Source organism: Martes martes (assembly GCF_963455335.1).
Source record: "Martes martes genome assembly, chromosome: 10".
In the NCBI taxonomy this organism is placed as follows: Eukaryota; Metazoa; Chordata; class Mammalia; order Carnivora; family Mustelidae; genus Martes; species Martes martes.
Window position 1 is genome coordinate 62,585,798 of NC_137898.1, and position 15,012 is coordinate 62,600,809.

Genomic DNA, 15,012 nt, shown 5'->3' on the forward strand with positions numbered 1-15,012 from the left:
AGTCTATTTGCTCAGATATTATTTCTTATGCTTATTGTTTGCATGGCATATAATTTTTCCATCCTTTCACTTTTAACCTTTTGTTGTCTTTAAGTATTTCTTTTGTAGACAATGTATGGTTGGGTCCAGCTTTTTTCTATCCAGTCCAACAACCTCTACTTTTGAGCATTTGGTCCATTTATATTTGATTAATAAAATGGCTGGATTTATGACTATCATGCTTCTACTTGTTTTCTGTTTGTTTTGTCTGTTATTTAGCTTCTTTTCAACTTTTCTTCCTGAATCTATCTGCTATAAGATATCCTGCTGGTTTTGAAGAAGTAGACTGTCTTGTTGTAAGAGGGCCATATGGCTGGTACCTGAAGGTAGACTCTAGGAGCTCAGAGAAAAACCCCACCAATAGTGATCAAGAAAACAGAAAAGAACTTCAGTCCTACAATTGTAAGGAACTAAATTCTTCTAACAACTAGTGATCTTAGAGGAAGACAAAGTCTCAGATGAGATCAGTGAGATTCCTTTTTTTTTTTAATATTTTATTTATTTATTTATTTGGGAGAATATGTTTGAGAGAGAGAGAGTGTTGTGGGGGAGGGCAAGTGAGAGAATCCCAAGAAGACTCCACACTGAATGTGGAGTCCAACGTGGGGTTTGATCCCACAACTCCAAGATCACAACCCAAGCTGAAACCAAGAGTCTGACACTCCACAGACTGAGCTACCCAGGCACCCCAGCCTGGTGAGACTCTTAAGTAGAGGACCTGGCTAATCCGTACCTGAAACCATGGACCAAAGAAACTGTGAGATGATAAATCTGTACTATTTTAAGCTGCAAGGTTTACAATAATTTGTTACACAGCAGTAAGAAAGTAATACATATAGAAATAGAATCTACTCAAGATGAAGCATAGAAATTAAATAGGCTAAAAATAACAATGAACAGAGCCTCAGCAACCTATGGGATAGTATCAAACTTTCTAGTGTCTATGTAATTGGAATCCCAGAAGATAGGAGCATGAAAAAATAAAGACTGAAAATTGATCCAATCTGATGAAAATTATACCAAGAGTTCAGCAAACACCAAGCAAGATAGATACACACATATTCACACAAACACATACACATACACACACACACACACACACACACCCCAAGGTAAACCATAATCAAACTACTGAAAATCAGTAATAAAAGGAGCAATCTTAAAAGCAGCTAGAGAAAAATGACATATTACAAGCAGAAGAACAAAGATAAAATGGGAGACTTTTTTTGCTCAAGACTTTTCCTAAGAAACTATATAAAGCAGAAGACAAAGGACTGACTTCATTAGTGTGCTGAGAAACACACCCTAAAGCTAGAAAGCTGACAAATGCCTCATGGTGGCAGTAGCTGCAGCAGTACGTGTCCGTCCTAGAGGCTGTCATGGTGCAAGATGGGACACTGTGCTTGCTTAGTGTCTGAGGCTCTATTCTCTTCAGCCTCAAGGGACCTGGGATGTGGTTTTAGCTTCAGTCTTCCTTGTTCCTCCAAAACTTTCTCTCCCATCTATACTTTCGTCACCATTTCTATGTTTTGTTTGTTTGTTTCCATTTCTTGGCTCTATTACTGTTACGGTCTGAATTTTGGGCCCCACACAAGTTCACATGTTGAAGCCTCAATCCCCCAATACTTCAAAATCTGACTATGGTTGGAAATAAGGCCTTTGAAGAAGTGCTTGAAATGAAGCCTAAAACAATCTGATTGGAGAAAAGGAAATCTGAACACACTGAGAGGCACTTGGTGTGTGAGTGCACGGAGGAAAGGCTGTATGAGGAAACAGCAAGAAGATGGCCACGTGCAAGCCAAGAGAGGCCTCAGAAAAACCAAACATGCTGACACACTGATCTTGGAATTCTAGCCTAGAGAAATAAGAATATAAATTTCTGTTGTTTAAGCCATACAATTTCTTGTACTCAGAGAAGCCCTGCTTTACTAATACAACTACTGAAAATCATAAGATAGCTAGGCTAAAGCCTTCAGACTTCTTAACAGCCAGTAGAGTGATCTTAAAAATCCATATAACTCAGAGTTACTTGAGATCTTTTGGCTCCTAAGAGATTTGGATGACCTTAGTCTGAAACTTCAGCTTCACAATATGCAAGACTATTGCTCTCCATTTAATTTATTCACATTTCTGAACTTATTTTCTCACGGTCCCTATGGATCCATTCCTGCAACTCTAAGTATTTCAGCAGTTCAACCCTCTGCCAGCTGGTGCATGGCATTTCAGGATCTTTATCACTACCCACAAGAAATTAAATTAATTCATGATTCTGTGACTGTACCAACTTTACCTAAGCCTCCAGGAGCTGTGGAAGAAATCTATCATATATTGCCCAGTCCTTTCTCTCCTAATTCATTTTCCTTTGACAATGCACTAGCTTCCCAACCACTCACTAACTGTGTGATTATCCTCGCAACCTCCTGAAAAACAAAATCTAGCTTTCCTTCCCCTCACTGGGCCTATCTTACTTCCTTAGCCCCTGAGTTACTCTGCTAAATAATAGGTATTCTGTTATTCCATCCCTTCACACAGAAATCTAAGCATATTGCTCATTTGCTATCCCTTGACTGCTTCTGTGCAGAGCATAGACTCTAGTCCAGCATTTTAGGATCTCTGAAGTTTTCTCCCTCCACTCTCCAACATACATCAACTATAGGTGAAGCCCATAAAGCTCTAATGGGCATGACAGCTACTTTGGTAGCTGGACCTTGGTGCCTGCCCCAATAGTGTCAGCTATCTACTTTTGCCTGCTTCCTCACTGTTCGTTGGGGGCCAGCCCCTCTCTCTTTGGGCCACCTTCCATGACAGCTTTTTGTTATCTTTAGCCCTTCTTAGAGTGCCTAGCACAAAGGGGGTACTCAATAACCAACTGTGTGATGAATTAAGATATTTACAAGTGAACAAATACCTATGCTCACAATCTTCCAAGGGGTCTTACTGCCAAAGGATAAAGTCCAAAGTGAAGCCTGATGTCAAGTCCTCCAACCTACAATTCCCATCTTCCCACTGGTCCCCACCTCCCACTTTCCCCAGACTCTCTCAGCTCTTCTCAGAGAAATGAAAAGTGGGCTCCATATCCTGGAAGCAGTGGGTAGGGATGAAGAGATAGGAGCAGGGCAGACCTGACTTTACCTGTATGAATGCTGGCATTATCGACCATTTCTTTTTTGTGCTCTCTCCACCTGGAAGGAAAGAGACTATTCATGAGTCTCAAAGACCTCTTCCAAAAAAGACAATAATCCAAGGCAGTGGTCAGAAAAGAAACATAATCTGGTCAAATTCTCATCTAAGTACAGGGGTTATACTTTCCTCTTTAAAGGATAACCCACGAATGATCAAATGATGCATGTGAGGAGGTCTGAACAACTATCGTCTCCTCTAGCTAAAATTCTTCTCCCTGGATGTTGCCTTTCCCACCCTGAATCTTGCAATCCTGTAACATTTGCTTTGCAGGATTCTCAAATGTCATCTTCTTGGACAGATAATAAGACTATAGCCTAGGAAGAGACAGTGGTTTTCCAGGGCCACCCAGTAACTAAGGGACAAAGCCAGGACTAAAACCCAGGCTTCCCAGTTTGTGAACTTGCTTTGTTTCACAGAAGGTGGGAAGATAAGGCACTTGTTCTGCACAACCTCTAACCTTTGGCCCATTGTGTAGACACAATGAATCTGTAGTAATAGCATTTGACCAGGCCTTACTGAGAGTCCTTATCCTTAGAATATTGTCCTGTGTTGAGGACATCCTCAAAGGATGTGAGGAGGTACAGACAGCACAAGAAGTAATGAGAGATTCAGATTATGAACTCTGTCTTCCTGAGAGCTTGCCCTGTGGGATTACAGGAAGAATCTAAGGGTTTTTTCTGAACTTTCCGTAAGAACCAATTACACTTTTATCCTGGGAAAATTTCATTTAAAATTGCAAATATAGGCTTACCAATGAAAATAAAATACGGTAACAATGAGAACCGCAGAAATACTATCCATGAGAAGCCACATAAACATATAGTAACCTGGTGTCTGCAAAATAGAAAACAAAACAGTTTTTAAAAAACAACAATTGGAAGGGATTTTAGATCAAAAGGGTTAAGTCCCTTGCTCTGCTGCCAGGGCTTGGGGGAGGGCAAAGCAGGTGGAAGAACTCTGATGTGGTGGTCTTGAACAGAGAGTACCTACTCATAACCTAACAATCACCCTTTATAAGTGCAGGGAACTCTAGAAGGGACAAACAATTCATATCCTTCATCTCCCTTAACACTCAAAGACAGAGGAGTCCAAGAGCCACATAGCAAGTCTATTCTGGACCCAGGACTACAGCCCAAGTTTCTTGAGTTCCACTGCTCTATGCTTTCATAGTATGGCTTCCCCAACCTGTCTGCACATCCATATCTATCTGGGCAGCTTTTAGTAATACAGGGTCACAGGTCCACTACATACCTTACGAATTAGAATTTCTGCATTTTGAACACGCTTCCCAGGTGATGCTGAAGCAACTAGTATGTGAACCAGCATCTAGGAATTTTTGTTCTAAAACATCATGCTTCAAATAAGTATGCTGAAATTATAACTTCCCCTTAGCTAACATGCCCCCTTCTCCATGTTCCTTTGCCTGAATCTCCCAGAACTTCATCTCCTGGGTCCTCTTATATGAGTTTTATAATTAACTGATTTGATCCTCCCTTTCCACCTCCACTGTTATCTGATGCCCTTGGGCCTGGCACTTTTTGCTTTTTCTTGAGCCTCTCCTCACCCTACCCCAAGGTCTTTCCATGAGCTGAATAATAACATTAATAGTAATAATAACACTAATGGTCATAATGACAACAACTAACAGTTAACAACAACAACAACAATTAATGAGCATCCACAAGAGCTAAGGAAGCATTCTAAGCACTTAAAGGGTGTTTTTACATCCCATCCTCACAACAGCCCCACTAAGCAGGTACAGTAGAAGTTCTTAGCCAACATCCATTAAACTCAGGCTCTTTTTTTTAAATTAATTTATTTACTTGAGAGAGAGAGCGCGGAGAGGCAGGGTGAAGCAGGCTCCCCACTGGGCAGGGAGCCCAATGTGGGACTCAATCCCAGGACCCTGAGATCATGACCTGAGTAAAAGGCAGATGCTTAACTGAGTGAGCCACCCAGGAGCCCCTAAACCCAGGCTCTTAATCCCTCCCCTCTGGGAAAGAGTGACTGATAGCCTGACCTGCTCCAGGATTCCCAGCAGGTGAGCTGTCCATTTACTAAGAATCAGTCGTTCTTGCTCCCTGAAATGGCTTAGAACAGTCTACTTGTTACAACTGTGCAGTGTAATTAAATGTTACTCAAATCTGTAAATGTAAGTGAAAAAGAGGTACATCATTTTCCAGAAAACTAAGCCAATGCTTTGGAAAACCCAGCAAAGACAGAAGAGATTAAAAAATAAACTACAACTGAATGAGTGTGAGTGAGACACTATAAGAGACTGGGGATAAGAGGATTATGAAAATCTCAGTGAATCCCTCATTCAGATTGTTTCTTGCAATGGCTTTATGTTCTTGTTCTGCTTGAAAGAAACAAAACTTAGAAATCATAGCTGGTTCATTTGGGTGTTTAAATAAACAAATGACTATAGAATTCCACCAGCTTAAGTACCCTCAAAGACCCTGACTTTATGTTATAAGGTAAATGAATATTTTAAATTAAAATGTGTGAGGTATTTATGTGATAAATTGTTTATAAAAATGACAGTATTCCTCCCAAAATGCAGGCCTGTATACAGGTGTGACTTTGTTATTCCTCCCCATCAATGCATGAAGTCTTTTTCTCTCCTACCCAACCTTGAATCCAGACTTGGCCATGTAATTTTCTTTGGCCAATGGAACATTAACAAAAAATCACACCTGGGAAACCTTGAAAACTGTACTGCATTGGGGCTTTACCTCTCTTCCTCGCTGGGAACCCATTGCCACCAAGTGAACATGCTCAAGCCAGCCTCCCTGACAGTGAGTGTTCACATAGTCCCCAGGCAATCCAGGTAAGAACCTAGACATATGGATGCACCCACCCTACATCAAGCTGGCTCTGACCACAGGACCATGTAGCCATCACAAAGAATATGACAAAGAAATATTTGTTGTTTTAAGGCTCTACATTTCAGATGGGTTAAGTACTAAAAGCCGACAGATTGTAAATACACACACACACACACACACACACACACACACACACAACACAATTATTTATCTATCTATGATTCCCCACTCTTACTTTTTCAATTAACAGACCAATGATCAGATTAAACTGTGAGAGATACAAGTACTTCTGTTGTACTATCATTATTCATAATTTAATAATAAACAGAGGCATGGACAAGCTAACTAACATTTCCAAGTTCACACAGTAAGGGGTAGAGCCAAGATTTAAATCTGCATATTCTAACTCCAAAAAGTGAGCTGCTTGAGAAAGCCCTGAGGACACTTACTGGTCCCACCTTCCTGAACAAGGGTGACCCTAGGTCCTACAGAAAAGCCACAGCCAGGTATAGAAGAAAATATTTTTTAACTTTATATCCTTCTATACTTTTAAAATTTTGAATCACATTAATTATTTCAAACAGTATCAATTCAAGTATTAAAATAAAAAGCTTTATTTAATAAAGCTTCATTTAATATATCCAAAGGCACAACTGTGAGACATTGACTGACTTAGGGGGGATAGGATTATGGAGGGATGTGTTGATTTCCCAGTTTATGTATTTTTATAATGACTGAATTTCATATAATGAACAGGCTTACCTTGTAATCAATTTTAAAAAACAAAATCTTAGAAAAATATATAGTACACATATGAAGGAAAATTGTATGAGAACAGACAAGTAAAAAGGCTTCACTTAGCCAAGGGACCTGCTGTTGAAGGTTTTCCTCAGGGTCCTCTCCACAAAGTTGCCCAAGCCAGCAAGAAAAAAGCTGTCAGTAATTTTACACTGCCACCACAGGGCTTGGCTCTATGAGACTGTGCCCTGACCCTGATCCCCTTCTCCTGGTCCTGACCCGAAACAAGGGCTAGTGAGGCCAGAGGTATGGAGAAGACAACCTGAAATATTTATGCTTCTCATTTGGGCTTCTCTGCCTAAAGATTTACCTTTTTTTAAAAAATTAATTAATTAATTAATTATTTAAATTTTTTATTTCTTTTCAGCGTAACAGTATTCATTGTTTTTTCACCACACCCAGTGCTCCATGCAATCCGTGCCCTCCCTAATACCCACCACCTGGTTCCCCCAACCTCCCACCCCCCGCCCCTTCAAAACCCTCAGGTTGTTTTTCAGAGTCCATAGTCTCTCATGGTTCACCTCCCCTTCCAATTTCCCTCAACTCCCTTCTCCTCTCTATCTACCCTTGTCCTCTATATTATTTGTTATGCTCCACAAATAAGTGAAACCATATGATACTGGACTCTCTCGGTTTGACTTATTTCACTCAGCATAATCTCTTCCAGTCCTGTCCATGTTGCTACAAGAGTTGGGTATTCGTCCTTTCTGATGGAGGCATAATAACAGCTTGGAGTTTGGGTGTATTTTCAACTAGACACTTCCACTCTGAAGTGAGACTTTTGGTGACTAGAAGTGAAATCTTGAAGTTATCTAAAAATGACTAGAAAATTTACGGGACCTGAGTAAGATTTCATTCAGGAGCAGGGAAAGTCTAGCTCGGAGAGAAGTTTAAACAGTCAATGAAAAGAAAGTTCTTTTCTGTTGTATACTGTTGTGTCTGGCTCAGTCAAGATACTCTACACAGATAAGAGCTCTGTAGTAGGGGCGCCTGGGTGGCTACGTTGATTAAGCATTTACCTTTGGCTCTGGATTCCTGGGATGGAGCCCTGTGTTGGGCTCCCTGCTCATCAGGGAGTCTGCTTCTCCCTATCCCATTCCCCCTGCTTGTGTGCTCTCTCTCTCTCTTTTCTGTATCAAATAAGTAAATAAACATCTTAAAAAACAAAAACAAAAACAAAAACAAAAACAAAAAAGAGCTCTGTAGCAGTTAACTGGTTATTCAGGGTGCTTCCACAGATAATAAATGGTAAGATTTTAGCTGTGATTATGACCCACATGTTCAAGTCCTTACATTTCTGGCAATAAGCGGCACCAGGGCTAGGAGGAGCAATCAAGGAAAGTAGGCTGGACACTAGCTTTTTTCTTTTTCTTTTTTTTTTTTTTAATTTTATTTACTTATTTTGAGAGAAAGGATGCAAGCAGGGGGAGGGGCAGAGGGATAGAGAGAATCTCACCCCGACTCCATGCTGAGCTGGGAGCCTGACATGGGGCTCAAATCTCATGACCCTGAGACTGGCTCTCCTTTTCAAAAGCATTTTGTTCAGGACACAAAGTTTTCACTTTGGAGTCAGATATACTTGTTTTTCTCCCCACAGTCCATGCCACTGTCATTGCTGTCATGCCTCTAGAAAGGCAGGACTTCTGTAACAAAACTCTGGAATCAAACCTCATTCTGAATCTTGCCTCATGTGACTATGTCTAAGAATGTTAACATCATCAAACTTCTGTTTCTTCATAGGAATAATAAAAATGAGTAACTCAGAGGGTCAAATTATATAATGCATGAAAAACACATTGTGAAGATTCAATAAACAACAATATTATAACAATACTAATTTCCTTCTGCAAACCACAGAAGGATGTGGGTGAGAGAAGGGAGAATGTCTCATCTCCAACATCATAGAGGTCTCTGCTATTAAGTAGCTCCTAAGAGGCCTGCACGCTGTACAATGTAGGGGTAGGGTAAGGGGCTTAGACTCCTACTGTACAAGGCTTGAAAGAACAACATGGATAGCCAGCTCACCATGAGGAAGTAAGGCTGATCTAGCTGACTCAGGATGTGAATGTTGTCTGTGGTCACTGAGTGAATCCTGGAGCACCAGGCCAGTGAGTAGAGCCAAGGTTCATTGACAACGTACAAGTTGATTTTGATGTTAGCTGCTTTATAATCTCTGGAATAAAAACAGAACCCACAGGGAATTTAGACTTAATCTCGCTTTACTCATCTAAAAGGGTAATGGCCACCATGTTTGTGAGAGGCTGCTGCTTATATCACTAGAAGCAGCTGGTCCTGTGACAACTTATGATAATGCAGAATGGGCTCGTGTTGCAATGAGGTAAAGGACTAGCTTAATACCTCTGCTCCTGTACCAAAACGGTATGTCAGTAAACTGGATGTCCTGATGGGAGAAAAGAAAGAAAGTAGGAAAAAAAGAGAAAGCTCTATTTGTAGCGTTTGCCAATTTCCATGGTGTAAATACTTCTACCACAGCCAATTTTAAGCTACCACTAGTAAAACGGAGTTGCAAAGTTTCTATTTAATAACTGACTTCTGTGTGCTGCCATAAGCCAGCTCCAGCACACTACTGGGTAGCAACTATATCTTCATCAGGGCACTTACCATCCTCTACTGTATTTATCTGCTTTCCTGTTAGTCTTCTTTACTTGGCTATAGTCAAATTAAAAGTAGAGAGTAACGAATAATTCATCTCTGTATATCTATTACCTAGCATAATACCTACCTTCATAAATGGTAAATGAAAGAATGAATAAATGGATACCAATCTGGTGAAAACTTAAATTTCAAATACAAAAAAATCTTTATAAGCACTGAGTAAAGACAATGAAATCAAACATTTCCCAATGCACAAAATGTTAGCAGATACTTGTACATTCTCTACAAAGAAAAGAAAAATAAGTATTGAAATACCTAGCAAGTCTAGTCTAGATATCACTTTTAGGAATCAAATTTCTTACAAAATATGTCATGTAAATGCTTTAAACAATTTTTTTTAAAGATTTATTTATTTGACAGAGAGAGAGAGAGATCACAAGTAGGCAGAGAGGCAGGCAGAGAGAGAGCGGGGAAGCAGGCTCCCTGCTGAGCAAAGAGTCCAATGTGGGGCTTGATCCCAGAACCCTGAGATCATGACCCAAGCCAAAGGCAGAGGCTTAACCCACTGAGCCACCCAGGTGCCCCTCAAAAAAATTTTTTTTAACCTGAAATAGTAAATAGCTCTGTATAAGCTTGGGTTTGAATCTCACCTTTGCCATATACTAACCTGGTAAATTTTTAGGTTCAATGTATAAACTATAAACTATAAATAACAATACTGCCTTTGCATGAGTGTTTACAATTAATTATCCAGTATGTTAGAATGGTCTCTAAGACAATTCTACAAATCACCTACAGATAAATAAAAAAACAGAAGAAGGAAATAGTAATAAAAAGCTACTTTTTAAGCTTTTAAAACCAATACATAAAAATCAATCACATTTACATATATTAATAATGAATACATGGAAACTAAAATATCAAAAACACAGTATCATTAACAATTAACAAAGAAAATAAAATACTGTGGTATAAACTCAACAAAAGAAGTATAGGATCCATATGCTAAAAACTACAAAGTGCTGATGAAAGTAATGAAAGAATTTTTTAAAAAACAGACATGTGTTCATAGACTAGAGGACTCAGTGCTGTAAAGATGTTATTTCTCAAATTGATCTGCAGGCTTAATGCAATTCCTATCACAATCCCAAGGTGTTTTGTACAACTAGGTCAACTGATCCTAAAATTATATGGAGGGGCGCCTGGGTGGCTCAGTTAAGTGCCTGCCTTTGGCTCAGGTCATGACTCTAGGGTCCTGGGATCAAGTTCCGTATCTGGCTCTCTTTCACTTGCTCTCTATCTCTCAAATAAACAAATGAAATCTTTAAAAATAAAATAAAATAAATTAATATGGAAAGACACAACCCCAAAATAAAACAAAGAAGAATGAATTAAGAGGGAGTGTACCCAATTTTAAGGCTTATTATATAGCTACAGTAATCAAGACAGTGTAGTTTTAGAGAAGGGATAAGCACACAGATCAATAGAACATAATTTCAAACCCAGAAACAAACCCACACAAATATGCCCAAATGATTTTTTTTACAAAGGTAAAGAAGAAGGAATTCAATGGAATAAGGACAGTTTCTCCAACAAATTGTAGCAGAGAAATTGGACAGGCATAGGCAAACCCCCCGCCAAAAACAAAAAACAAACAACCTCGAGATACACCATATACTTTATATAAAAATTAATTCAAGATAGATTACAAGCTTAAATATATAAAACTATATAAAATATATAAAACTCACTTTCAAGGAAAAAAACTATAAAAGAAAATCTTTGAGCTCTGAGGGTTAGACAAAGAGCTCTTAGACTTGAACTAAAAACATGACCCATAAAAGGGAAAACTGATATGCTAGGCCTCACCAAAATTAAAAAACTTTTGCTCTCTGGAAGACCTTGTTAAGAGGATCCTACAGACCCTACACACTAGCCATAGACTGGGACAAAATATTTGCAAACCACAGTTCCAACAAAGGACTAGTTTTTATAATATTTAAAGAACTCCAAGTAAGACAAACTCAGAGACTCACATTTCAAAAGACATTCACCAAACTTTCAAAAGACAAAGACAAAGAAAGAATCTTGAAAGCACCAAGGAAAAATTCCTTGTCACAGACAAGGAATCCTCAATGCAGTTATCCCCAGATTTCTCATCAGAAACTTTGGAGGCCAGAAAGCAACAGTCCTACATATTCCAAGTGTTAGAAGAAAACAAACAAACAAACTATAAACCAGACTCTTATTGCAAAAAACAAAAACAAAACAAAAAAAAAAACTGTCCTTGAAAAGTGAGGGGGTAAATTAAGGCATACCCAGATAATCTGAGGAAGTTTGTGGCCACTAGACCTACGCTGCAAGAAAAGCTCAAAGGAGTCCTGCAAGGTGAAGGGATGGGGCACTAGACAGTAATTCGAAGCTGTACGGAGGAAGATCTCAATAAAAGTAAATATATGGGCAAATGTAAACCCCAGTATTATTATAACAATGCATCTGAAGACGAAACAATTAGTCTAAAAGATAGTATCCCTGCCATTTTGGTTTGTAACTCCACACATAGTTTCCTATGTAATTTAAGAGATTAATGCATTTAAAAGAATTACTAACTTATGTTCTGGAGAACACCATATATAAAGATGTAATTTTCTGCTATCAACAACCAGAAGAGGTAAGAATGAAGCTGTAAAGGAGCAGAGTTTTGGTATGTTATTGAAATTGAGTTGGTATAAATTCAAATCAGAGTGTTATAACTTTAGGATGTTAAATGTAATTCCCATGGTAACCACAAAGAAAAGAGGTATAGAATACATACAAAAAGAAGTAAGAAAAAGATTTAAACATTTCACTACCAAAAAAATCAACTAAACACGCATACATAAAATAGTATTACAGGAAATAAGGGACACAAAAGTTAAAAAGGCACATAGAAATAACAGTAAGAGATGATAGGAACAAAATAATAAATATTTACAGAAATGACAAAAGTAACAAAACGATGTAAGTTCCTCCTTCTCAGTAGTTATTTTAAATGTAAATGGGTTAATCTCTACAACAAACCCTGGCAGAATAAATAAACACATACGACCCAACTATATGCTTTCTTCAAGAAATTCATTTTAGGTCCAAAGACATAGACAGATTACAAACGAAGAAAGGAAAATAGAAAGGAACTAACTATATCTAACAGACATATACAGAATACTTAATAACTGCATTTTATATTTTACAGGATAGACCATATGTTAGGTGACAGATTAAGTCTCAATACACTTTAAAAACTTTAAATGACAGCTATCAGGGTGCCTGGGTGGCTCAGCTGGTTAAGCGTCTGCTTTCCGCTCAGGCCATGATTCCAGGGTCCTGTGATCAAGCCCCACATAGGGGCTCCCTGCTCAGCGAGGAATCTGCTTCTCCCTCTCCTCCTCACTTGTGCTCTCTCTCTTTCCTTCTCTCTCTCAAATAAATAAATAAAATCTTTAAAAAGAAAGTCAGTTCTCATACAAAGTATCTCCCCATCACATGAGCATGAAGCTAGAAGTCAATAACATAAAATCTGGAAAATTCACATAGTTGTAAAAAATAAAACCACATACTTTTAAACAATCAATGGATAAAAAAAATCACAAGGGAAATTAGAAAATACTTAGAGATTAATGGAAATGAAAATACAAAATACCAAAACTCAGGGATGCAGCAAAAGTGGTGCTGAGGGGGAAATTTATACCTATAAATGCTTATATTTAAAAAACAAGAAAAATCTCAGGGTACCTAGATGGCTCAGTTGGTTAAGTGTCTTCCTTCGGCTCAGTTCATGTTCTCAGGGTCCTGGGCTTGAGCCCAGCATCGGGCTCTCTGCTCAGTGGGGAGTCTGCTTCTCCTTCTCCTGCCTTTCCCCCCACTCATGCTCTCTCTCTCTCAAATAAATAAAATCTTTTAAAAAATAAGAAAAATCTCAAATCAACAACCTATCTTTATATCCAGAATCTAGAAAAAGAACAAATTGACCCAACACAGCAAAAGGAAGAAAATAAAAAAGATTATAGCATTAATCAGAGAAAAGAAAACCTATAGGGAAATAGCAATGAAACCAAAAATTAGTTCCTTGAATAAAATCAACAAAATTAATAAAACTTTAGCTAGATGGACTAATAAGAAAAGAAGAGACTCAAGTACTGAAATAAAAAATGAAAGGACATTACTACAAATTTTACAGAAATAAAAAGAATTACAAAAGAATACTATGAACAGCTGTACCCTGACAAATCTGATAACCTAGATGAAATGGACAAATCCCTAAAAACACAGAACCTACCAAAACTGAATCATCAAGAATTAGAAGACATGAATAGATTTATAATGAGTAAGGAGACTGAATCCTTAACCAAAAATATCCCAACAAAGAAAGCCTGAGACCCAATGATTTCACTGGTGAATTCCACCAAATATTTAAAGAAGAACTAATACCAATCCATTAGGATGGCTACATCAAAAAACCAAAAAACAATGACAAGGAGGATATGGAAAAATTGGAACCTCTGTGTCATGCTGGTACAGCTTCTATGGAAAACAGTATAACAATTCTTCCAAAAAATTAAAAATTACTACTTGTTTTAGAAAGATGGCGGAGTAGGAAGATCTCGAACTCACCTTGTCCCAGGGACACACAGAGATAATAGCAACATCTATGTGACTAACTTTGAAAACTACCTGAAGACCGGCAGAACAGATCCTCCATAGGTAATCACAGAGAGAAGGCCACACTGAAAATGGTAGTGGGTCAGGGACTTTGCTCAGAACAAATTCTCGGTGGGACTAACCACAAACAGGAGTACATCACATCACAGAGAGGCAAGAGGATCAGACCCCAAACCAGGTACCTCTGGCAGGACCTACACTGCAAAGGACCTGCTTTGAAAATGGGCCGAGTTTAACTCTAAGAGCTTTAATTATTAGCAGGGCTTAACTCTATGAGCTTTAAAAATTCAGGAAACTTAATTCTGGGAGAGCTGCAGGTGAGAGGAAACTGAGTCTCTGAACATAAAGAACCAGCGTACTAAATGACTAGGCTGAGAAACAGAACAAAAGCAGTAGTTTGAAAAGTGCCTAGGGTGGAAGTAAATATTTATTGACCAATCTCAGAATGTGTGTGTGGAGGGGAGGGCAAGAAACTACAGGAAATTTCTCAGGGAACAAAAGTGCTAGCAGGCAGCATTCGTCTTCCACTCTCCCAAACCAGATAGCCAGATGCTTGCAGAAGCTAGTGCTAACACTCTCCATCTACCTTGCTAGCACTACATGTCCTGTCCTGGTGTTCTCCTGCAGACCCACCCCATCCAACCCAGAGAAAGAGTCCCTCCAAAGTGGCTCCTGCCCCATCACACCCTGAAGTCTGCCTCAGCTGGACCAGCACCACTCCAAAGTGACTCCTGCCCTGGGGAAGTGGAAAAATAACCCACACACCAGTGTGCCCACAGTTCTTGCAGTGTGGTCTCTTAGCTGGCTGCACAGGGAGCAAGCACTGCCCTTTGGTGTGCCTACAGCTATG

General features: G+C 39.0%; 1 protein-coding gene across 1 annotated transcript in view; it reads right to left on the reverse strand.

The window, feature by feature from the left end:
* Positions 1-15,012, reverse strand: part of GDPD4 (glycerophosphodiester phosphodiesterase domain containing 4) — a gene marked incomplete at both ends in the record, with an annotated part of 138,502 nt that overhangs the window by 12,475 nt on the left and 111,015 nt on the right. The window contains 3 exons of the mRNA XM_080816362.1: positions 3,172-3,221; positions 3,974-4,056; positions 8,874-9,021. Coding sequence (XP_080672488.1) covers positions 3,172-3,221; positions 3,974-4,056; positions 8,874-9,021 — 281 coding nt within the window. The remainder of the gene's footprint in view (positions 1-3,171; positions 3,222-3,973; positions 4,057-8,873; positions 9,022-15,012) is intronic.